We start from the raw sequence: 25,994 nt of genomic DNA, 5'->3' as shown, positions 1-25,994 counted from the left end.
AATATATAAGTAAAAAAGTACAGAACGTCATGTTAATGTTGAATGCTGCATACATTCTTTAAAATAAAGGTAGGCTACTGAAAAAGGTTCCTAGCAGCGATAAACCATTTTTGGTTCTCCAAAGAGCCCTTCAGGTGTTTCTTATAGAAGATTTTTTGGGGGGTGACAGAAAGGTTCTGTGGATGTTTAAAGGTTCTTTATGGAACCAAACCAATGACAAAGTACATTTTAGGAGCTTCCTCTTTATATTATATTCACGGTACTTGTACATTTTTACCCATAATGCANTGACAGGTCACGCCATCATCACAATCTCATAAAGATAGCACTCATTAAGACCTTAATTACAGGTTCTCTATAGCTGGACAAGAGGATGCGCTGAGAGAGTCTGTTGTTCTGTTAGGCCAGGTGTGTGTGTGTGTGTGTGTGTGTGAACTATTCTGAGAAGTGTGTTTTTATAAATATATAAGTAAAAAAGTACAGAACGTCATGTTAATGTTGAATGCTGCATACATTCTTTAAAATAAAGGTAGGCTACTGAAAAAGGTTCCTAGCAGCGATAAACCATTTTTGGTTCTCCAAAGAGCCCTTCAGGTGTTTCTTATAGAAGATTTTTTGGGGGGTGACAGAAAGGTTCTGTGGATGTTTAAAGGTTCTTTATGGAACCAAACCAATGACAAAGTACATTTTAGGAGCTTCCTCTTTATATTATATTCACGGTACTTGTACATTTTTACCCATAATGCAATTTTTAGATATGTTAGATAAGTACATTTATATTCAATAGACAGTAACTTGTGGTTATGTATTCTGCTTAGGGTTTATGATTTCCCTTTATTAGGGTTAAGTTACCCCATATACCTAATATTAAGATATATAGGCTATATAAAGATCTTAATAAAATGTAAAGTATAACGTGTTTTAATTTTATTTTTATTAAAGTATCGTGCAAATTCAATACAATTAAATTGTGGAAACAATCTATAAAATAACCATTACTGTAAAAAATAAATAATGCATATTTAAATTTAAAAAAAATGCAGAATACTGTTATTTCACCAAACATAACTAAAAAGTATGACCTACAATTTTATAAGAAAACCGTGACAGAGTTTTGCACAAATTAAGTACTAGAAAATTTATCAATAATTAAATGTAAAAAAAATAATAAAAAGGACTACGTGTTATTTTGTTAAAATATCTACGGTTACTATGGTTACCTTGATGTATGCAATGAAACCACTCCAGACACCAAAATCTGAAAACGAGACAAAAAAGCACTCGCCGCTTCAGTTCTTCGTCAGTCAATCAAACGGCTCAGCCAATGAGTAAGCGCCCTGTTGGCCTTTCAGCTGTTCCGTCGTCCCGCCTCTCTTTGCGCTACGTCAGCACTCAGACTGAAACATGGCGGTGCCCATAGCAAAGTGCCTGGCTGCTCATGTCTGTTTATTACTAATATCACTAATATTTCAGTTAGTTTTCGCCGACAACACCGCCGGAGACACGCCGCATCGGCGATTCGAGTATAAATACAGTTTCAAAGGGCCGCACCTGACACAGAGTGATGGACGAATCCCATTCTGGGTTCACACCGGGAGTAAGTTTGTAGATGGGCATCTATCTGTCTGTACACTGTCATCCAACTATATCACTCGTTATCTGTCAGTACGTGTACACGTGTGCTGTAAATGCAAGAAAAAGTATAGGCAGGGTTGCATTCAAATTAATTCATGTTGAGAATAGTGCAAAAATGTACGTATTGTATTATACTTGTTTCTTGTAAAAATGCATATGTTGAAATAAGCTGTGAAAGCACATTTTTAATCAGTACGTTACCTTTCAGTTGCTTTGTTTTGTTTGGCGCTGTGCACGTTTTGTTGATCGTTTTTGAGAAGCCACCACCAATATGTTTTAAAATTGTGATTTATTTTTGTCTATTTTGTGCAGATATAAGATTCATACAATGACTTTTGATCTGTGATTATTATATTGAAATGCAGGTCAACAGCTGGAACCCATGAAATGCACCTGTTTCAATATCATCTGAAAGTTGTTCAGTTTCAGTAATGGAAGTTATTCATAGCAATCTGTTGAACTACCTAGAAATCAGTATAATGCAAATTGCAAAATACAAATGATGTCTTAGCATTTTACATCTACAGAATTGTAATAAAGGGTTAAACGGATCTTTCCTGGCAGGTGAAAGGAGCGACGTTCTGTATTGCAACACTTAAAAGTTCTCAAACATTCACCTCTTCGTATTAGCTTGTGCTCTACATATTTTTGGTCTTCATATGACTTCCATGGATTTATCTCAAGTCTTTTGTAAGTCGACCTCTCACTGCCTCATATGTTACATGTTGGCATCTGATAATGATGATATTGCATAACTCTTTGCTGTCGCTGACGAGATTGGATTTGTTGCACACAGATTTTTAGTTTTAAGGACAAATGTTACATTGCACTGCATTGCATTTCCAGATAAGCAAGTTCATGATGCAGTGCTCGAAAACAAGCATACTTCCCTTTACACCTTGGATTCTTAATAATCAGCCTGAAAGTTATCTGTTCATAATCATGGTTATAGTCATAAAATGGTATTTATGAAATATTAAATATTGCATTAAATATTCTTCTATTTTATTTTCTAACTCCAGATGCCATTCCAAGCGCAGATCAAGTTCGCATCACTCCTTCTCTGCGGAGCCAGAAGGGTTCAGTATGGACAAAATCCCCTGTAAGTATGCAAAACTGGGAAGCTGAAGTGGCATTCCGGGTGTCTGGACGAGGCCGGATGGGAGCAGATGGATTGGTGAGAGTCTTTTTTTACACATTTAAATGTGTAATGACTGTGAAAGCCTCACGTTTGCACCTGCACAGGCCTAGTTGAAAAGTTAAATGTTTAAAGAAATATTGATGAAACAAGGCATGTAGCTTTTTAACATTTTGACATTGCATGATTTTTCCTGTAAACGCATTGTAACAAAAGTATTCAAATTGTTTGACATTCTCACAAAATCGTCTTTTTTAACACCTGTTGGACTGCTGTCATTCGTGTAGTGATCTCTCTTCATATTGAGATCTGTGCCTCTTTAAGGAATCAGGGAACATTTCTTTTGTCCTGCCATCTGTTGTTGAAAAATGGCTTGTTTTATTCACAATGCAGGTGTTTTGGGGATTTGTTTAACCCATTTCTTTCTGCCTCATCACACCTCTATGCACTGTATAGAGATGCAATTGTCTTTAATCCTTTTCGAAACACTAGTCTCATTGACAATAAGAACAAATGTGTCCTACAGAACTTTGTCTGGGCAAATGTACAGATACAGGACATCAAGGAATTAAAATGTATAAATAAAGTCATTATAGTGAGTGAGACAGGAGTGCACCTTTTTTCATATCACACATTTTTACCTTCCTCTTACTGGTTTTAAGAGCTCATGTAGTGTGGCTTTATGCCTTAAGTGCACAAAATCAGATTTCCTTAGTTTTTCCACAGTCATGAGTTTTAGATAATTCCTCTTATCATAAGTGGGAGGGGCTTCTTTTGCAGAGAAATCATTTTATCAGGACAAGCGTCCATAGGTCAGTCTTGATAAATCTGCAGTGTAGAACGAGTGTGTATTGTGAAGTGTTGTACTAGTAGCGTGTCCTTTCTTTAAATTGTCCCACAGTCCTGTGCAGCAGACCACACCGATCTCAAGCACCACTTACCAAATTACCCATGCTCAATGAAGAGAGTCTGATGTGTGTGTGTGTGTTCTGCAGGCCATATGGTTCACAGCCAGTCAAGGTCTAGAGGGTCCTGTGTATGGGGCCGCTGATCAGTGGAACGGTGTGGGAATATTCTTTGACTCGTTTGATAATGACGGAAAGGTGAATGCACACAATTGTGTAATTTCTTTAAAAAAATCATTAATTTTGTTTTTTGAAAATAATTTTATATTCAAGTTATACATATACCATATATAGTAATTTATTTAATACGTTTTTCTAAATATTTTTCAAATAAAATTTTCCCTTCCACTAGAAATAAGATCACTCTACTGTTCTCTACTTTTTAAAGAGACAGGTCACCCCAAAATAAAAATTCTGACATCATTTATTCACCCTCAAGTTGTTCCAAATCTGTATAAATGTTCTGATGAACACAGAGAAAGATGAACCAAAAGAACCAAACAGTGACAATGGTGGTCAAAAGTTCCCCCCGAACTGTTTGCTTTCCTACATTCTTCAAAAAATCTTCATTTGTGTTCAACAGAATAAAGCATATTTTTCCTACTTTGGTAGGCAATGGTGGCCAATAACTGTTTGGTTACAAGCATTCTTTCAAATATCTTTCTCTGTGTTCATCAGAACAAAGACATTTATACAGATTTTCAAATGACGACAGAATTTTCTTTTTTGTGTGAACGGTTTGTTTAAGTTGAATTTTAGAAACGATTTTAATGCGTTTTAATCATTTTGAAAAGCATAAATATTGATCACATTTTGTTTGTGTCAGAAATCATCCAACTGTGTTTTTAAATGCAACATGTTTTTTTTCCCGACTGAAGGCTAGGTAGAGTTAATATGCATTTATAGAAGGATTATTATTATCGGTTGTGCTTTTGTCAGGAACGGATGTCAAAGCACCTCTGCAGATCCGTATTGTGTTTTCTCTATACTAAACAAGGATTATCTCTCTTCTCTGTAACCTTTACATTGTAGAAAAATAACCCTGCTGTCTTAGTCGTGGGTAACAATGGAAAACTTGCTTATGACCATCAAAAGTAAGTAAACATTTCCTCTTTGCTGACATCAGGGCTCATTTGTTACAACTCGGAGAAGATTAAGAAATATGATTATTTATGAGAGAGAGAGTCTAATCCTCGGTCCATCCTAATCTGAGCGTGACAGTGAAAACCAGCGGGGAGAAATGTTAACAGCATGTGTTTGAAAAAAACAAAAGAGAAATAGTGACTTTTTACCAAGTCTTTGTGTTATTATTTTTTTAAGATAAACCACATGTTGTCTGTGTCTGTTTATTTAATAAATGCACATTTGTTTTCCTCAGTGATGGCTCGACTCAGTCTCTGGGTACATGTCTTAGAGACTTCAGAAACAAACCCTACCCTGTACGAGCCAAAATCATCTACTACAAGCAAACTTTATCGGTACTGGCACCTGTTTGTGTACTTTTAGACTCATCCCAGTGTCGTCCAGTTATTAGATCTAATAAACATAATCTAAAATGTCCAACCCAAATCTCAATTCCTTCAGGTGTTCATCAATAACGGTTTCACTCCTGATAAAGAAGACTATGAGTTCTGCACCAAAGTTGAAAACATGATTATTCCTGAATCCGGATATTTTGGCATCTCGGCAGCCACCGGAGGACTGGCAGGTACGAGTTAAAAACAAGCTTTTCTTGATTTTTCTGTGTAGAATTAAATCGAATGTTCTACTTGTAAACATTCGTAAAATTTGACAGACAAAGTACATTGAATCCTATCTTAAACAAATGTGATCTTCACAGATGACCATGATGTGCTGTCGTTTTTGCTGTTCAGACTCACCGAGCCCGGGCAGAATCTGGTACACAATTTTCTCCCCAAACACCCCCCCCCCTCCCTAACAAACACACACGCACGCACACATTTCAGTGCGATTCAAAAGAATCGGCCATACTTATTTCATAAGTGTCCAACTCCTACTCCATTGCTCTTGTTCATTATAATTGGAGTATGCGTGAGTGTGTCTGTGTGCGTGAGCGGGTCTGAATGTGTGTTTTGTGTCTTTCTACAAAGCCTCCCCCAGAAAAAGAGATTCCCAAAGAGGAGAAGGACAAGTACCAGGAAGAATTTGAGAATTTCCAACAAGAGCTCGACAAAAGGAAAGAGGAGTTTCAGAGAGAGCACCCTGAAGTCCAGGGGCAGCCCAGTGAGTCGTTCGTAACCCGTCTGAAGTTTCGACCTCAGACTCGCATGCAGCTTTGAGCGTTCGTGTTGTTTGTAGTCGATAGAAATGTGTTCGAAGCATTGATGTGTCAAGAATGAACTCTGCCTAAAATAAAACAAGCCAGAAATAAACATGTAATCAGGCCCAGGTTGCCAGATTTATTTTGTAAAAAAGGTTCATTATATACATATTTTAATATATTTTATAATTTTTTAAAACTTTTGTAGTATTTTTTATTCTACATTTACTTATTTTATTTTTCTCAAGTAAGCATGTCGGGCCAGTTTCCTTTACATGATTTATTAAATAATAAACATATACACTTGTTTATTATTTACTTATTTACTTGCCTATATAAATAAATGTATACATATATTTTTAACCATTTTTATCCTCTCTCGTACTCATAATGAAACATGTTTTTGGTACCGTCATTGATTTAATTCATTGTAATGATGAGAATTGTGGGTGAAATACGGTCTTCTATAATATAGTCCCTTTGTAATGAAAGATAAGATCTGTTTGACTTCCGTCATCTTAAGTTGTGTGATTTGCTCTTCTGACAGTTGAGGACCTGTATGAAACCGTGAATGATCGGGAGATCCGTCAGGTGTTTGAAGGTCAGAACCAGATCCACCTGGAAATCAAGCAGTTGAACCGGCAGCTGGCCATGATTCTGGATGAACAACGGCGATACGTGTCGGTCCTCACAGAGGAGATCCACAAACGCGGGTCACAAGCACAGTCAGGACAGGTAGGTCGAGATGTATGAAACTTTCAGATTGTTCATTTGAATGAAAAATGCTGCTTTTTGCACCCTTATTGATGGTTAAACGCTTAAATGATATATATAACAAGATAAACGAATGAACGGAAAATGGTGGAGATTGAGACTTGACACTCACATTCTTGATGAAAGAAAGTTTGATTATGAAGTTGTGGGGCTCTAAATCTGTGATTTTGATCAAATATACGTTTTAAACTTTCATTTACTTGTTTTTTAGGCTCCCAGCCATGAAATGGACACTGTTATAAACACACAACAAGAGGTTTTGAGGAGTCTTACTGAAATAAGGTAAGTAAAGGAAAATATTGTTCACCAGAAACACTAAAAACTCCCACTCAATGAAGTCTTAAATCTCATACAGTCTCTGAGTAAAGCAAGAGGTCTTGGTGCATTACGAGGCTTTTCATTGGACTGAACAACACGACAGATTAGGTTTTGTTCCGGTGTTTTGTGCCATTACATGAAAAGATAAAGATGTTCAGTGTTTAATCCAGATTAGATACATTTGTTTGTTATTCTGTTTTGGCTTCGGTGATGTTTGTTTTTGTTTTGTTAGTGGAAAGTTGTTTGTTTTCCCCCCAGGTGTTTTCGAAGCGAGGTGTAGACGAACAAGGTTTTAAACACAACAATAAAGCTTTGGGATTAGATGGCAAAATACAGCATTTAAAAGTCCTTTAGTGTGCAAGTAGAGGATTAGCCAACAAAAGAGTGTTTTTACAACTATTTAACTCTGATCAAACTATAATGATTGTTTAACAGATTTTTTGAACAACACTTACCGATGCTTTTTTTTGCGACAGAGAGCAAGAGATTTGTCTGTAATGGATGTATTGAGATTACGAGTTTTGTTGAGGAGGAGTGCATTGTTTATTTTATATATACATATTTGACAATATTTATATTTAATTGGAGGAGCATGTCTTGAATGTTAAATATAATTAGGCTGATTTTATTTGGTTTATTAGCAGTTAAATTGTTTGTTTATAAGGTAAAATCATGAAGCGTATTCTAAAACATAGATTTCCATTGATTTTTTTTAACCTATCATCCCAAATCCCAATCAGTAATGCTCTTATATGGCCAGATATTATAATTGGTTTTAATTAAATCAGTGGTATGGTTTTATAAGCACACTGAGTTTGATTGTGATGTCATTGGCTTTTAAATTTTGGGACAAAAATAGTAAAAAGGCATCATACCGTCCTATTAAAGAGCACTGTTACACAATTTGCTTGTGTCATTCACACAAATTAACAACACGTTAGTTTGTTTTCTTTCTTTATAAAGTTACAATGCGTTAAATCTGGTATTAGTTTAATCTTTTTAAAGCTCTAATAATTTTATTTAAATTGTGTGTTATTTTTATATAGGCCTAAATTAAAATTGTTGTATTTACATTGTTAAAATAACTAATCTGTGTCGCTCAGCACATGCAACATATTCTTTCTTTTGTTTTAACAAGGTCAAGCGGTGTGAGATTTTTAATATGAATGTAAGCAGTATATAATACAGTTGTCTTTATTAAAAAGGTGGCGTTGAGGTCACATTTACCCTCCTGTTGTCAGCGAAACAGATTAGTAATCTGTGCTGATTGTTCATTTGGGTTTAATCCTGTTGGTGTGCGTGTTTAAATGACGATCCACGACCAAACGCTCTCATTTGATCGAATTCATTTTATAGATCATGCCCATACTACGATTTTAACCCTTTCATCGTAATTTGATTTTTCTCATTTTAGCCCAACAAAATTGTCCGAGAAAAAAATGCATATAGGTCATTTGAAGTGGATAAAGATTATGGGCAGCGTTTCTAAACGTTCACTTTGTGCCTCAAGGGGGATTTATGGTTAATTAATTTTTCTCCCTTAAGAAACAAATTTGATTTTGTTTAGGCTCTTTACAGGGGTTCTGTTTGGTGGATTAGATGAGAGTCTTTAAATATATCTATCATACAGCAGCTCAAACATGCTCAGCCTCTGATTGATGTCTTGTATTTGTAATTCCCTGAGGAACGGTTTTTTTATCACTGCCCTCATATTTTTGTTTTGTCCGAGTAATCATCTTAGCATTTTTTAAGCGCAAACCAAAGAAATGAAGAAAGTTAAGCAATGAAAAGTTGTAAGATGTGTTGTTGGTTAAATGGTTAAACAGCATGTTGCTCTTTTAAAGTTTTCTACTAAGCATGCTTGAACATTTACTTGGAACCTTTATTATTGAAGTATTTTGTGTTGTTTGTTTACCCACAACTTGTTAATTATATATATTTATATATTTTTTTATTTTAAATACTGTTGTGTTAAAAATAACACACTCTGTCCTTAAGTGAGCCCATCTTTATCTAGTTCATGACAACACATTTTGTGTTACTTTTAACTCGACCCTGTGTTGTCCCTCAACGCAAAATGTACATAAAATGACTCGTGTTAAAATATGTTAAAAATCACAGTGTGTTAAAATTCCGTAACACAAAAATGTTATGGTTTAACATCCTTTTTAAGAGTGTGTATATTTTTGTTATGGATTTGTATGGATCTTTAATGGCCGTTTATATGAAAGTTCCCCCTCTGGAAAAGCACGGCATGCCCTGAATGGGTTTGTCCAAATCATTTTAAATATGTTTAAGAAAGGAAGATTTTAGGAAGATTAATTTAGCAATCATCCTGCTTGAGCAATTCATTTTTTCTAGGAGGCTAAAGGATATATGGCCTTTTGGAGAGGCTTAAAAGATTAGATCAGGACAATTCACTGTAATATTAAGATTTTCTTGACTGAAGATCTTGGTCAGAGTCATTTGGCAGTGAAATCAATGCCAGCGGTGTTGGCATGCAGTACTACCAGACTACCACTAGAGGTGTGACACAGAATCATTTGTTAGGTTTTACTGCTTTATCAGAGTCAGTGGTGGGAGAAAATTTCTTTGAAATTTGGAAATATGAACTTTTTCTTTTGAAATGTTGCACTATAGCTCACTTGTTGTGTTATTTATTTTTAGTGATGGATAGTTTGCCCCAAAATAAAAATATGTCATCATTTATTCACCCGCATGTCTTTAAAAACCTGTAAATGACTCTTTATTCTGTGGAACACAAAATAAAATATTTTGAGAAATTTCTCTGTGGTTTTGTGTCCATACAATGGAAGTCAATAGAAGCCAATGTTATTTGGTTGCCAATGGTTTTCAAAATATCTTATGGGTTCTGATAAAGAAAAATCATACAGGTTTGGAATGACAAAAGGTAAATGATAAAATAATTATTTTAAATGTAATTTAAAAAACAAGTGCATGCAATTCATTTTCCTTCTCGTCCATGTCTACAATGCAAGACCATGTCAAACCATCCATTAAACAAGAACTTTGTTAAGACTGAGATCAGATATTCCAATCCTCAGTCTGTGTAGAGACAGACAGTCTCTGAGGATCTGATTGTTCAAACTGACAGAAAATCACCTCCCTGATATTTGACCATCTGCTGCCGTTTGTAATGTGCTTCCTAATATTTAATAACTGATATTATTGCTCGTGACTCCTGTTCTGTGAGTTTAATTTACAACAAGGGCAGGTGAAGGCACTGATGTCGTGTTGTTCTTCCCAGGAACTCATTGTCAGGTTCACTGCAGCAGTTAGCAGTGGGTCAGCAGCAGCAGGGTCACGCCGGCGGGCTCGGCTCGTACGAGACGATCCAGCACTTCAATGACATCAAGGAGCATTTGCATGTGGTCAAGAGGAACATTGAGCACATCGTACAGAAAAATGCGGTGAGGTCACACGTGACGCATGCTGTAATTAATTTTTTTCATTTGTTACACTGTCCGGTATGGCTTTCGTCTTGGACTTGATATGAATGTTAGAATCTAGCCTATATATTCATGCTGATGCAATAGATTTCAGTTACGAATGCCTGGTAATGATGATGATGATGATGATGATGATGGTTATTTTTAGAATCCTGCAGAGAAGGTGAAATGTCCTGAGCTTCCTCCATTACCCAACTGCCTGTCCTTTACACACTTTCTTATGTTCATCGTCATTCAGTCTCTCCTCTTCTTCGGCTACGTTATGTACAAGTGAGTGAGTTTTTTGTATTGCGGTGTGCTTTTTCGCTTATAAGAAATGTGTCAGTGGTTTGTGAGATTCCTTCGCTGAGCTTCCAAAAACTTTGCTCATCATTTCATGTTCCTAAAATGATATTTCAGGAGTTTAAGTATTAAACAGAAATGTTTACAAAAATGTGTTTTGTCTTTTCTCTCTCTCTCTCTTTCACCTTCTCTCTCTCTCGCCCTCTCTCACTCTCTCTCTTTCTCTCTCTCTTCCCTTCTCTCTCTCTCCCCTCTCTCTCTCTCTCCTTCTCTCTTCTCTCTCTCTCTCTTCACTTCTCTCTCTCTCGCCCTCTCTCACTCTCTCTCTTTCTCTCTCTCTTTCACCTTCTCTCTCTCTCGCCCTCTTTCTCTCTCTCTTTCACCTTCTCTCTCTCTCTCTCTCTCTCTTTCACCTTCTCTCTCTCTCGCCCTCTCTCACTCTCTCTCTTTCTCTCTCTCTTTCACCTTCTCTCTCTCTCGCCCTCTTTCACTCTCTCTCTCTCTCTCACTCCTCACTTTCCTCTCACTTTCTCATCTCCTTCCACTCTCTGAATCCATCTGAGTATGATACCTTTCTCTCTCACCTCTCACTTCTATCTATTCACTCTCTCTCGTACACATTTTCGTTCCTCTCTCCAATCACTATTCTCGGTCACTAATCACTCTCTCTTACCTTTACACCACTTTCACTCTCAACTTTCTCTCATCTCACTTTCCAATCTCTTCTTCATTTAACTCTCAGACTATCTCCTCATCACCGTATCAATCGTGCCTAGCAAATTTGCCTCTCAAATTTAAAGTGATCATCCACCTTCACTCCATTCTCTCTCACAAATCCCTCAAATCACTACTCTCGGGTTTTCTCAGATCTCTCTCCTCTTCCATAATCTCTCTCAATCGTCTAATCTCCATACTCCACTCTTCGGTTCTATTTCCCGCTTTCCCACCTCCTTTTCTCACTTCACTCTCCAACACTCTCTCTCACTTTCTCTTCTCTTTCACTCTCTCCTCTCTCTCAAGTCTTCATGTAACTCAGCTCTTCTCGAAGTTCTTTCACTTCTCTTACTTTCATCTCAGCGCGCGCGTCATCTTTTCAATCATCACTTGTGCACTGCTCTCTCTCTTTCACTACTCACTTTCAACTCTTCGACGGGTTCTCTTTCATCTCCCCTCTTTCACTCTATCACTTTACTCTTTACACTCTCTCATCTCACACTTTCTCTTTCACTCTCTCTCTCACTTTCTCTCTGTCAACATTCCGTCTTTCTCATTTCCACCTCTACTTTCTACTCTTCACTTGCCTCTCTCATCCCATTCTCCTCTCTCGTCCAATTTCATCCCTTCTTTGCACTGCCTCTCACTCATCTCATTATTCTCTCTACAATTCTCTCTCTCTCTCGTTCGTCTCTCTCTCTCTCTCTCTCTCTCTCTCTCTCTCTCTTTCTCTCTCTCTTTTCTCTCTCTCTCTCTGTCTCTCTCTCTCTCTCTCTCTTTCTCTCTCTCTTTGTCTCTCTCTCTCTCTGTCTCTCTCTCTCTCTCTCTCTTTCTCTCTCTCTGTTGTCTCTCTCTCTCACTCTGTCTCTCTCTCACTCTCTCTCTCTCTCACTCTCTCTCACTCTGTTTCTCTCTCTCTCTCTGTCTCTCTCTCACTCTCTCTCTCTCTCACTCTCTCTCACTCTGTTTCTCTCTCTCTCTCTGTCTCTCTCTCTCTCTCTCTCTTTCTCTCTCTCTGTCTGTCTCTCTCTCTCTCTGTCTCTCTCTCTCTCTCTCTCTTTCTCTCTCTCTTTTCTCTCTCTCTCTCTGTCTCTCTCTCTCTCTCTCTCTTTCTCTCTCTCTCTTTCTCTCTCTCTCTCTCTCTCTCTCTCTCTCTCTCTCTCTCTCTCTCTCTCTTTCTCTCTCTCACTCTGTCTCTCTCTCTCTCTCTCTCTCTCACTCTCTCTCACTCTGTTTCTCCTCTCTCTCTCTGTCTCTCTCTCTCTCTCTCTCTCTCATCTCTCTCTCTGTTCTCTCTCTCTCTCTCTGTCTCTCTCTCTCTCTCTCTCTCTCTCTCTCTCTCTGTTTCTCTCTCTCTCTCTGTGTGTGTGTGTGTCTCTCTCTCTCTCTCTCTCTCTCTCTCTCTCTCTCTCTCTCTCTCTCTCACTTTCACTCTCACTCTCTCTCTCTCACTTTCTCTCTCTCACTCTCTCTTTCACTCTCACTGTCTCTCTCTCTCTCTCTCTCTCTCACACTCTCACTTTCACTGTCTCTCTCACACTCTCACTTTCACTCTCTCACTTTCACTCTCTCTCTTTCTCTCTCTCACTTTCTCTCTCTCGCTCTCTCACTTTCACTCTCTCTCACTCTCTCACTCTCAGGAGTCATCAGGAAGCAGCGGCTAAGAAGTTTTTTTGATGATGTGTAGCTCTCGGTAAACACAGCACAACATGTAAATGAGCAATTGTCCATTAAGGTTAATTTCCAGTTTGTTCGTTTTCTCAAACTGTAAATTCTTGTACTTGAAAACCGAAGTATTTGATTTTTTTTCTTTTCATTTCAACTTGTGGTCTTTAATTTGATCAATGCTGTACAGGAATTGAATGACTGGGGTTTTTTCTCCAAGTGCGTGTGACGATTTTGACTGAAGATCTCTGAATATGATGTAATATATTCTTTAGAACACTGCCGTTATATTTACATTGGAATATCGGTCCAGGAAACACTCACTGTGCGACGAGCGTTCTGAACTGTGGTAAAAGTTGCAATAGGATAAAGTATTTTATTACATTTCCTTTGGTGTAACCTTTACAAAAAGGCTGTTTTTTTCTCCAAAAGTGTTAGAGCATGGTTGTACTGGTGCCAGCGAGCGCGCAAAGGTTGTGAATGTGTATTTTGAATCTTGAAAACATTGAAAACTGTTTTTCTTCTCAACAATTTACATAAAAGACAAATCGAATCACGTTCTGTGTGTCTCATTCTGTTAAACCAGACCATTTAAAGAAAGCATTATAAATGTGTAAATGACACATTAGTATTACCGATCATAAAACCACAGGGTGGCAGAGGCTTCAACTTGGTCTTTAAACTGACGTTTTATGCGGTCAGCTACATAGCCCGAAGCTCTTATGTAACATACTGATTGTTTCCTAACAAGTGGGGGGAAATGTCCTCCTCTGTTATAATGGTTTCTACGCCTCTGGCTAAATGTGAAGCTTTGAGCTCCTGGATGCAGATGTAACTCTGGCTGACACGGATGGTTTCGTGCAGGGGATTATGTGAGGAACCCCACTGAGAACTATAGTGCTGCTGTGGATGCTTCTACGACCCGGCCATTGTTAGGGATTAGATCAGAGACAGAGGGCTTTAACACACTTTCTCCACCTTTATTCAGCTCCAATCATCACAAACGACTGGTTGGATGTTGATTTAAAGGCTTTGTGTCAAAAGTTAAAGCCAAAGTGATTGACGTCCAAAACATTGTGTAAACGACAGGTTTCAGGATTTTTGATGGAGAAAAAGTCAAATAGGTGTCAGTGCAACAATATGTCAAATGCACAGGAGTGACGTAATATACTGGTATTGACAGTAATTGAGATGTTAATAACTATGTTTATTGATATTGTGTAAATACTACTCGTATGGTAATATCGTAAAGAATTCTGTGCCGTTATCTGATTGACACTCCAACATATTATCAAGTGGTTTCTCATTTATTTAACATTTTGTGTCAAGTGCTAGAATGAAATCTGGTGATTCTCTGTTCATGAATTTTGAGTATAGCGATTAATTGTCTGTTATAAGGCTTTAACAATTGTAACGATTCATTACAATTAATATAATAAATGAAGAAAATATATTCTTTAGAAATGTGACATGATAACTGGCAACATTCACTGTAGAGTGACCAGCAGAAAACTCTCTTGAGCACTCAAACAAAAAACGAGATGTTGAGGATGTTGTCGTCTTGCTGCAAGTCTGGAATCACTTTAATAAAACTCATCAAGACAAAAAATAAAAATTCAACTCAAATGGAGAAATGTCATTTGAATGTACCAGTGAGTGCATCAAGGATGATGGATGTAGAATGCTCCAGATACTGCAGATCACCCTTGTTTACAAGGATTTACAATAATTGTGGTCATCTGAAATAATTGCGATTATATCGAATAATTGCGATGAGACAATTATTTAATCGAGTTTAATTTAATTGTGACAGCCCTACTTGTGTTTTGAGTGATTCATGGGCCAAAAAAAACATAAAATAAATCAAATGCAAAGATGCTTTTCACTAACTGATAGCTTGTTTTTATCTTTTTGTTTCAATAGATAATCTGATAATGTAACAACTTTCTTTCTTCTGCAGAACACAAAATATATTTTGAAAAATGCTGGTAACAGAACAGCACAGCCCCCCCATTCACTTCTATTGCAACCAATGCAAGTGAATGGGGGGGCTGTTAACAACATTCTTCAAAATATCTTCTGTGTTCTGCAGATGAAAGAAAGTCATACAGGTTTGAAATGACAAGAGGGCGTGTAAATAATGACAGAATTTTCATTTTGAAGGTGAACTACTTTAACGTCTCATTTGCTTTAGGACGATAGTGTTAAAAGCATTACTTCTATAAATATGTTCATATAAAAATAAGCACATTTTCATCTTGTGCACTGTGAGACTTATTCAAGTATTAGGAGTACAATTGCAGATACTTAGTATTCATCTCAGGTTTACCTGTTGCGTAGGCCCACTGCTTGAGCTATGATGACATCTTAATTTGTGTGATATCTCAAATTGTTAACGGTTAGACTTCTGATTGGATTGGAATATTAGATTGCAAATAATCCCCTAGATTTAAATTGAAGGAGGGACCCGAGCCATATCTAGAGACCTGACAACTGCATAGCAACATGTTAAAAAGAGTTTTTATTGCACTTACATTTGTGTCATTAGATTATTGCGCTGAGCTTTGCCGATTATTTTTAGTTATGATTATCCAGCACGGCGTCAGTCTCTCTGCTCTCTTCGTTCCATCATTGTTCGGTGCTTTGGGATTGTGGGATTGTGTTCTCTAGTTCTCTCTCACCCCCACAGGATTACGCAGAGAAATGCAGTGTAAATGTGGCCCATCTGTCATTCCAACCCATCATTCTGCCATCAATCCAGCACAAGATCACACGCAGCTGATTCTAGCACCGTTTTCATTTCAAATTGCCATTGAATGATTGGCTCATCAAAATATATATAATTTTTTTCTCTGGTAATCAAACCCACAACCGCTGTGTTGCTAATGCAATGCTCTGAGCTACAGAAACACGACTTGATTTATCTTAAAATGAGCATAAAATTAAATCTGTTTACTTTCATTTATTTACATTGTTTGGAAAAAGAGGTTATCTTCATTATCTTTCCAACCAATCTCTTCAGCCTTCGTGTCATATGTACCACATTCCATAATCTAAGCCCCAATGGATTAAATCAAGTCACGCCCATTTCTTTCCTTCGAATAACATGTATCACTCGAAAAAATGTCACTGTATGAACGGTAAAGATTGACACTTAAATCTTCAACCTGCTTAACTAATTTCATTGCCTTCCTTGTAGTGCATAATTTTCCCCCCCCTTTTCAAATAAATAAATAAATTACGCAAACAAAAGCATTAACAATTTTGTGTACTACAGTCTTAAAACAGCCTTCTCTTTAGAAATAATTTGTTTTTACTTCATTTATGCTTCCAGTAGCCTCATAATGGAACTGTCATGGGATTCTGGAAACACAACGGTGTCTTTATTGCTTTAAGTGTCTTAACCTTGGACAGAAAACATCAGACCCTGACAGTGTCCGAGTTTTAATGAGATGATGAAACAAGAATTGATCTTTCAAGAGCTGTTTTGTGAGAATTAAATGGAAATTTTCTGTAAATACGTTTAGCTTTTTTCAGGGTCAGGGAGTCTTTGTGATGGCTTTGAAAACCAGCTAAACCATCTTTTGCATTTGTAATTGTGTTCAAGCCAGGTTGTATATCATGTTTAATAGCTGCAATGCGTGAATCTTAACAGGTCTGGTTCTGCATTCCTGGCTTCACAAAACATACGGATGGAAAATCTCAGAACGGGTTGGTGCGAAAGCATTGGTCAGTCTCTTATAAAGTAATGTGATTAGCAGTCAGTGGGTGGATGAGACAAATGTGACGTCAACACTAGACACCAACCTAATACCTCCAAAACCCCAAAGTCATAGTTTTCCTTATGATCGAACAAATATTATTCTGACATTGTGATTGACAACAAATCCATAGTTCTTTTACTGTGTAGAACAGAGAGCTCACAGCCATCTGCCTCAGTGTAGACGACCGTATCTTAATCCAGATTATGGCTGCAGCATAAACGTTGTTTTTTTTGGCTGCTATTGGTAGTCTACAGTGTGTCCTTGATAACGCAGGCAGGCAGGTCGGTTAGCCTAGCTTCAATTACACCACCAACTATACATTCAAGGACCTCTACTAAAAACAGGGAATTTAACACAAAGGTTAAAAATGGCTTTCTTAATTAAGAGTATGGTGGGGAACCCTTTGAAAGGCATGGGTTTTGGAGGAGGAGAGGAGAAGGCAGAGGAGGAGACCCCCAAGGACCCTGCGGCGGCCGCCGGTATGACCCGAGAAGAATATGAGGAGTACCAAAAACAAGTAGTAGAGGAAAAGTGAGTAAAGCTCTGGCCAATGTCACTGAAGCAAACGTTTTAAACAATTCTTTTAAGATGCTCACTGTTGTTTATTTGGACTGTTGAGTATATACTTTTTTAAATCTTGTTTAGCTTTAGTTTTTATAGGGATTGGTGCATTATTAACATTCATCTTAATAACAACTAAGCAGTTGCAACTTTGTATTTGTATTGTATTTTGTATTTGTGATTTTAGATTCTTTCCACGCTGAATGACAGAAAGTCCGACAGAAACATTTGTAGGCCTAATGTGAAAAATCTGCATGTTTATTTCTGTAGCTCAATTGTTAGAGAGTTACACAACAGTGCATTAGCTGCAGGTTCCACCTCCAGGGAACGCACCTATTGATAAAAAAAGTAGCCTACATGCCTTGAATGCAATATAAGTCACTGTGAGTAAAATGTAAATCACATTGAAGAAAAGCTTCTGCCAAAAGCATAAATGTTAATGTAAATTAATTAAGAGAGTTAGTGCTTAGCAAGGGGCCTACACGCCATTTTACCTCATCTGTAAATCGCTTTGGATTAAAGAGTCTGCTAAATGACTAAATGTAAATGTAAATCTTACAGCGTTTATTTTCTCCATATTTTATATTCCTCTTGTTTTTAAGCTAACTTTGAATCCTCTCTCATGGGGTAAAAGAGTGTAAAGATGACAGTCTTACGGTTTAAACGCACTGCATGTTGATATCAGAGAGTAAACGTCATGCGTGCTAGCTGCTAATCAGTTCTAAGAGCAGGGCTTAGTTTAGCGCTTAGCGCAGGTTATCCTGACCTTGTTGAGCTGGATAACGCTATTTTTAGAAGCAATCATAGCAGTCAACAAGTAATGAAGGCATCAGAGAATTTAGTCTGTTTAAAACCTGAAATCATATTTATTTATTTGTTCCGGGCTAGTTGGCAGCCATTTTGCTTTGCTGTTATGTTATTTTTGTGTTTAATTCGCTGATGAAACAAAAATGTAATCACCGTGTTCCTTGTGAACGTAAAACATTTTTTGCGAAGCACAAAAATGCACATTGTTTGTCTTCTGTGCCGGCCATGAACAGGTAAAGTGATTACATAAACAGATTAAATCATGGAATTATGACGTTTGTTTCAGTCATGACAATGCCCTTATGGATGTATTTTATGCTTAAATATATTCAAGAACCTTTTAAATTAAAAGATTTTCAATAAAACACTGTATATACTGTACATACAAAAATTGTTGAATCAATTAAATACATAAGTTACCTGGTTGCCTTAAAAATTTGAGTTAATTCAATTTAAAAATACTACTCTAACAATTTTAGTCAACTAAACGAGAAATTCATTGAGTTAACTAATATTTTTCAATTGAAGGTAACCATTTTTTTGTTAGCCAACAAAAAAAACAAATAGTTTTATACAGTACATATATTTATACAGTGTATTTTTTGCCTAGAATTTTAACTATATTATAGTAAAATGCTAAAAGTGTCAAGATTTAACTTCAGTCAGCATTGTCAACAAAGTCTCGTAATAATCGTTGATATATTTCTCAATATTTTAAATTTGGTTTTATCCATGAAAACTGTGACTATAATTACAAGTTACTAAACAACAATTAGTTAAACTGTCCACCAAGATTTGATACAATTCATGTTCAAATAAGAAAAGACATCTACAAGCAACACCAGTCTCACTTTAGTAGACATATGTCCATGGAAACAGATGTCTCAACTAATACAAACATACATGTCGGCTGTGAGATTACATCCAAACATCAGAAGATCTTTGTGTAATTTAAGATCTAACATGATCCAAAAGACATTAAGAGCTATAGTTGTTTCTAACAAACTTTAGAGAATAGCTTTGCTTTGGGTATACAGTATGTGACTGAACAATGACACCCTGAAGCTTTATCTCCATTTAAGCTCCAGCCAGTGTATTGCTCTAAACACACGGTCCAAATTACACGTTTATGGTACTATTTAATATGGAAAGACGAGATTTTTATTCTTTGTAGATGGAATTAAAAACAGCTTTTGGAGATTATGTAGTTTTTTCTTTAATATGTGATAACCTGATCTTCTTTTCTGACCCACAGGATGGAGAGGGATGCAGATTTCTTGCACAAGAAAGCAGAGAGAGCGACTTTGAGGGTGTGTCTACGGGATAAGTATCGACTTCCTAAAGTAAGATTCCCCTCTTAAGAACAAAATGTACAAAAATCTCAGTAAATTCCTCATGCCTTTTTTTCCATTTGGTGCAATACGTTTAATATAATATAATGTTATAAATACAGTTTTTTGCACAAAGTTTAGGCATACAGTACATCAACGTTAACATTTAGGGTTTGCATTGACTATTTTCAGGTAACACTTTACAATAAGGTTGTATTTGTTAACCTTAGTAAATGCATCAGCTAACATGAACTAACTATAATCATAGTTTACAGCATTTATTATTGTTAGTTAATGCCAAAACAATTGTTCGTTGTGCGTTAACTAATTTTAACAGTACAACTTATTATTTTGAGTGTATCACAAATAAAATTCATTTCATTTCATAAAAGTCATTTTTTACTTTTAGATCATTTCAAATATAAATTTGACTTTTTTCCCATGCTTTATCGGGTAATTGAGTGGTTTCACACCCAGTGAATGTTCTGTAGCTCTGAGCTTTTGGCACTTGCTGTTATCTAAAATAATTTGTATTTCCAGCATGAAATGGCTACAGAGAACAGACTTAAACCATTGTCTGTTGATAGTTATGGATAACTTATGGATCTAACTTTTATACTTACATTTTTAGTATCTATAAGTAATATTGGAACTGCATGCATTCAAATGAATTGTGGTCGATTCCTCGTCTGTGGTTGCCCTCAGAGTGAGCAGGACGACAACATGATCCAAATGGCTGGAGATGATGTGGATGTTCCTGAAGAACTACTGAAGATGGTAGATGAAGATGCCACAGAAGAAGAGGAGAAAGACTCCATCCTGGGACAAATGCAGAATTTACAGAACATGGACATGGATCAAATCAAAGAGAAAGCATCTGCCACACTCACTGAGATTAAATCCAAAACTGAGGAGAAGTGCTCAGTCATGTAGTGGTTAAACAAATCTCCAAAATTGTACAAACTAGGTACGGTTGTAAATTAAGAGACATATCTTTGCTTCTCTCTCTCCACATTCGTCAGTAAAATTCGCCCCAGTTTGCTGATCTGGGGTCTGTTGTCTGAGAAATATTCAATTCTGAGCTGTAAGGTGTTGACTTTGCGATTTGAGTTTGACTGTTTCTCAGTTCACCCACATATGAATGACATTTGTATGGCTCCAATTCATCTGTCAGGACAGATTTCTTTTCTGTTATGTGTTGTTTAAATAAAAGTCACTTGTTTTCCATTTTCTCTTTTCCAGTTTGGTTCACAGTACCTACTGTATAACAAAGAAAGATTGATGTTTCCACATTGTCTTTCAAACTATTTCAAGGTGTTACTGTAAATATGGGGTAAAAGAAGTACTGTTTGTTTTTATTAATAATAAACAGATGCTAAAAAACTGTTTAAATCCCTTCTCCTGTTGTTGTTGTTTTTGCACACAGAATGAGATTATTGTGATGCTGTACATTTTATTTCTTCGTATGACAGCAAACAATCTAGAATTGAGGCGTGTTATGTTGTAATGTTTAAGGATTATGTATAGTGTTATGTATTAACATCAAGTTTTTATGTAAGATCATAAGTATTTTAAGTGTAGGTTGTATGTGTAAACGAATTGAATAAAATGATTAAAACACAGTTGAATATTGGGGGTCTGGTTTGATTTTATTTTTTATTTTATTTTTGTTTATTTAATATACATATATATTAATAATAAAAATAAAAATGTTTCCGATGTTCCATAACCTAATATGATTTATATTGAAATAATGAAATAATATAGAATAATAATTCTAAAAAAATGAAAATTTGTAAGTAATAATTGTGAGATTAAAATAAATATAGAAATCCAATTGTTATTTAAAACATTGCTTAGATTTGATTTTTTTAGTAATTCATTGTTGAATGTACTGTATATTTGCAGAATATTGATTCAAATGAAATGTGACAATATAAAAAATAGGTTAGTCAGCACAAAGCCCAGATTCTAAATTTACACATATTTCGTGTGTGTTTGTTTGAATAAATCTGGGAATACTAACATTATCTGTTGTAATTAGGGAAAAGCCAAGCAGTTGAAAGGATTTCAACTGTTTTGGATAGAGGGGGGAAAGTGTGTAATCCCTTCAAACCAGCGTGTGTCCTGCGGATTATCAGACTGCTGTCAATCTTTGTTCGCAGTTAATTACACGTATCCATTCAATATTGAGGAAGTTGACAAATTCTTCCAATTAACTGCACCTCAATTGCAGGGCAGCTCTCAGGGGTCGCGCGCTTGCTGCTTGAGATCATGTTTTGTTCATGTAACAAAATCTTCTAATGGCCCAAACCACTCAAAGTGAAGATTTAAAGTAATTTTTAAAGTAAGATTTAGACTTAGTTTGTTGGGTGCTACGTTATAAGGCTTGAACTAAACGACTTTAATTAGATTGTTTATTAGCAATACACTTTATATCTAATAATCTCCCATCGTACACTTTAATACATTTGATTGTTTAAACAATTCAGTTTTATTTTTCATATTATATTACTTAATTTTCTTTTAGATGTCCACAACTCTTACAAAAAATGATGTTTTATTAACAAAGTTCGGGAGAAGCCGGAGCACCATTTGCACCCACGTAATCTATCCAAACGAGTTTCATTAACAAAGTTCAGGTGAAGCCGGAGCTCCTAATCAAACTCGGCTGGTTCGCTACCAGCAATCACGATTTTCACCCTATCAGCTCAAGCGAGCCTCCGCATAAATAAGACCAGAATTCTTACCTGAACACTCTCTACAGTAATGCAACATTCCTCCACCTCCTCGGCCGATCTCCCCGAACTCGCTTTCCACAGCAGGACCCCGGGGGGTGAGCTTTGGGTTCGGGCCGTTTCCGAGCTCGGCGCACTCGCCCCACCAGGGGCAGAGTGTTCCGGGGTCGGAAGGACTCGGCGAGCTCGGAGCCCGCCCCCTGGACAGCGCGCCAAATACGCATATCTTACCTACCCCATATCAGCATTTTCCCTGCCACCATTATTATTATTTGCTTAGGCGAACTCGTGAACTGCCCTGCGTATGCCATACTGCAACATTACTTTGGGAATGTACGTGTTAAAATTCCAATTTTCACAATTACTATTGTGCTATTTTTATATCAGGGGTGGCTAAAATCAAAATAGTACAGTTGTATTGACGTTACAATAATTACAATTTAGCTGTGGTGAATTTTGACAATTTTAAATCAAAGCGAGGGTCATTTTGATTTTCTCCCCGGACTCCGCGTAAAGTTAAAATCCTTCCCCAGTTTGTTTTATTTCTATAGGCCATGATCTAGTCATATGGAGTGGAAAAAGATGATTTAAGATTTACGTAAAGCGGTTTTCAAAGCTTCACCGTAGTCCACTATCATCTCTGGGGGGAGTTAATGCACTGAGACGTTCCAAATCCCTCATTTTGACCATTCTGACGTTTCTTGACGCGTCGAAAGGGGATGTCACTCGCACAATAGGGTCCCGGTCGAGGGATCTCCATAAAAGGCCCCTGAGGGCCACTGTATCCTCACTGAGTTCGGGTCAACCGTTGGGGAAAGTTGCAAGATTCGTTTTGCTGGGACAGCCTGGAATATTAACAACAGAATATCTTCCTGTATTTTTCTATTTATTATACATAAATCACAAAAGACTTGCTTTGGTCCAGGGTAAGTGTTTTCTTTACTTTGGCTTTTTGCGTCTTTTTTTGTTTTCACGAGAAGATCAATGCGGCTTGTTGGATCACAGTCCCAAGACATGGATGAGCGTCTCTCCCCAACTGCGCGCTTGGGTCGCAGTCCTGGTTCCCAAACGCGAATCCACAGCATTGAATCCATTTTGGGATTTAAGGGAGAGAACATGTTTCACCCGGCTTTTTCCTATGGAACAGGAAGGCCAATAAAAGACATCGAACACTCCACTAATGGGAGTTTGTCGTCTTCCCAAAAGGAAACTACTAAATCTAAGAACTTTGAAAGTGAGTACCTACAAACACAAATAAGTTTGTTTAGCATTTCCAGTTGTTCATTTTATTTTTTTGTAAACTTACTTGAATGTGAATGATTAAACATTCAACAAAAATGAAATACAGATTACTGTATGGGCAATAATTAGCTCAATTTAAAAAAGTTTAGAAAATGTTCTTCAATCAAAGGTTTTGATATTTAATTAAAACTGTGCTTCAAAGCGTTTAGAAAAATATTTCCATGTTATATTTTGACATTCGGTCAAGGGGTATGTTAAATTGTAATGTAATTCTTTCACAGGTGTTTGTAAATCTGGTACCATGGTCAGTCCAGATTTACTGGACGTGGACAGTGGGAAATTATCAGACGATGAAAATCCCAAGAAAAAACACAGGCGTAACCGAACCACGTTCACCACATTTCAGCTTCACGAGCTCGAGAGGGCTTTTGAGAAATCACATTATCCTGACGTATACAGCAGAGAAGAGCTCGCGCTCAAGGTCAACCTGCCTGAGGTTCGAGTACAGGTGTGTACAACAACATGCACCGTACACAAATCATTGGTTGAAAACGTGTGTGCAAGCATAACTTTATTAAAGAATTTGCGCAGATAAGTCATTGGAGTGTCCAAGTCAAATTCGTTTCGCAAAAACTGCCGCGTAAAAGTGATATGTAGCGGATTTGCAGGAGACACTTTTTTTTACATAACAAACAATGTATTTGTAATTTCAATGAGGCAATTATGCATTTATATATATGCTATTATATTTTCACTTACAACCAAAGAAATGGTCACATTTGCAACTATAATTTTAAGTGTTTTTTCAAAATATTAATTTACTTTTATAAGTAAATGTTTATTAGTTTGTATATTAAGACAAACAATGCCAGAATGTGCTGCTTGAATTCTTTTAGACTTTTGAATTAAAATTTCATTATTTTTAATTCCCTAAAGTGTATGTTTAACTCGGGCATTAGACAATTTTATGTAGCCTATCTATCTTAGTCAATCTATTGAAATACATCAATTTATTTTGCCAGTATATTTGATTTGAACTTTCAACTTTGATAACCGTTTGACTTTTTGATTACATCCCTGGGACATTAAAAAAAATACGTTGCTTTTTCAGTGTTACTTAATTTCTTTTAATTCTCAATTCCAGGTGTGGTTCCAAAACCGTCGTGCTAAGTGGCGCCGTCAAGAGAAACTGGAAGTGAGCTCCATCAAGCTCCAGGAGTCATCTATGCTCTCCATCCCCAGATCCGGACCACTGTCTCTGGGTAGCTGTTTGCCTTTAGAGCCCTGGCTTACTGCACCTATTTCCTCCTCCACCTCTCCACTACAATCATTACCCAGCTTCATCACCCCTCAACATGGTGTGCCAGCCAGCTACACCCCTCCACAATTCCTCGGCTCATCCACGCTCAACCACCCTCTACCCCACATTGGAGCCGTGTGCCCCCCTCCATACCAATGCTCTGGGTTTATGGATAAATTTCCTCTGGAAGAGGCAGATCCACGAAACACAAGCATCGCTTCACTAAGAATGAAAGCTAAAGAGCACATACAGTCTATAGGGAAGACATGGTAGAATTTGAATATTGCAGGACTGAGACATTTTAGAGACTGAATGTTGCATCTTCAACTTTGATGTCAAAGACATCGGAGGCCATCATTTCACACTCCCCCAGTTCAAGGATTTTCATTGTGGATGTCTTTATTTGTAAAGAATGTACATTTGTTTTTGTTGTTTTTAAAGTTCATGAATTGTATTAATAAAGATTCTTTGCAGATTTTAATAGGCAAACAGAGCCCTTTTTGTGAGCACAGAAAGCATAAAGATTTTAAAAAGAAGCATTTAATTTGAGTAATCTGACAAAGTCTGCATCTTCCAAAACCTATTCAGTATTAGAGAAGAAATGTATTTATTTTATATTCAGAAAGTACAATACAGCTGACCATTTTCAACAATATTTTGCTATATGTTCTCACATTGTACAGATAAATTTTGATATTTTATAAAAAAAAGTTAATTAAAAACATTAAATGCAACCTGTCTCCAGCTGGTGTTGAATACTGGCATGGCTATATGACTGTGAAACATATTTTATTTATATCTTGATTTAAATCTTTTTAAATTTGATATCTTTAAGATTTTGTGTTCTTTGAATATTTTGGCTTTTATATTTTTAATTATCCATATACTGCACCCAGTTTTTATGTACATTTAATTACTTTAAAGTCTATCTGTTTAATAGTGACCAAGCTTAATAAATACTTTAGACATTACTTATTTTAAGATTTTTTTAAAGAGATTTTTATATTGGAATTTCTTTCAGATGATTTCATAAAAAGTCAAGAAAGAAAGAAAGAGAATTGGGATTGAA

The 25,994-nt window shown here is 36.6% G+C and overlaps 3 protein-coding genes across 3 annotated transcripts; all 3 read left to right on the top strand.

Moving 5' to 3' along the window:
* The first annotated feature begins 1,390 nt into the window (after positions 1-1,390).
* On the top strand, positions 1,391-13,865 carry lman1 (lectin, mannose-binding, 1). The gene is made up of 13 exons (XM_057361163.1): positions 1,391-1,597; positions 2,658-2,812; positions 3,769-3,876; positions 4,711-4,772; positions 5,057-5,156; positions 5,263-5,386; positions 5,519-5,577; positions 5,790-5,922; positions 6,507-6,694; positions 6,945-7,015; positions 10,320-10,482; positions 10,670-10,791; positions 13,158-13,865. The coding sequence occupies exons 1-13, from the start codon at positions 1,405-1,407 to the stop codon at positions 13,192-13,194; spliced, it is 1,515 nt and encodes a 504-aa protein (XP_057217146.1). The 5' UTR covers positions 1,391-1,404; the 3' UTR covers positions 13,195-13,865.
* Positions 13,866-17,086: 3,221 nt separating this feature from the next.
* On the top strand, positions 17,087-21,267 carry cplx4a (complexin 4a). The gene is made up of 3 exons (XM_057360826.1): positions 17,087-17,477; positions 19,570-19,657; positions 20,351-21,267. The coding sequence occupies exons 1-3, from the start codon at positions 17,314-17,316 to the stop codon at positions 20,576-20,578; spliced, it is 480 nt and encodes a 159-aa protein (XP_057216809.1). The 5' UTR covers positions 17,087-17,313; the 3' UTR covers positions 20,579-21,267.
* A 1,932-nt stretch (positions 21,268-23,199) lies between these two features.
* Positions 23,200-25,379, top strand: rx3 (retinal homeobox gene 3). Its single transcript, XM_057360806.1, has 3 exons — positions 23,200-23,617; positions 23,907-24,133; positions 24,770-25,379. Exons 1-3 carry the CDS (start codon positions 23,368-23,370, stop codon positions 25,196-25,198), a joined length of 906 nt encoding a protein of 301 aa, XP_057216789.1. The 5' UTR covers positions 23,200-23,367; the 3' UTR covers positions 25,199-25,379.
* Positions 25,380-25,994: the final 615 nt, after the last annotated feature.

The sequence above is a fragment of the Triplophysa rosa genome, linkage group LG19 (assembly GCF_024868665.1).
Source record: "Triplophysa rosa linkage group LG19, Trosa_1v2, whole genome shotgun sequence".
NCBI classification, from domain to species: domain Eukaryota; kingdom Metazoa; phylum Chordata; class Actinopteri; order Cypriniformes; family Nemacheilidae; genus Triplophysa; species Triplophysa rosa.
Note: the sequence above shows the minus strand (reverse complement) of the source record. Positions and strands in the feature narration are given on the sequence as shown.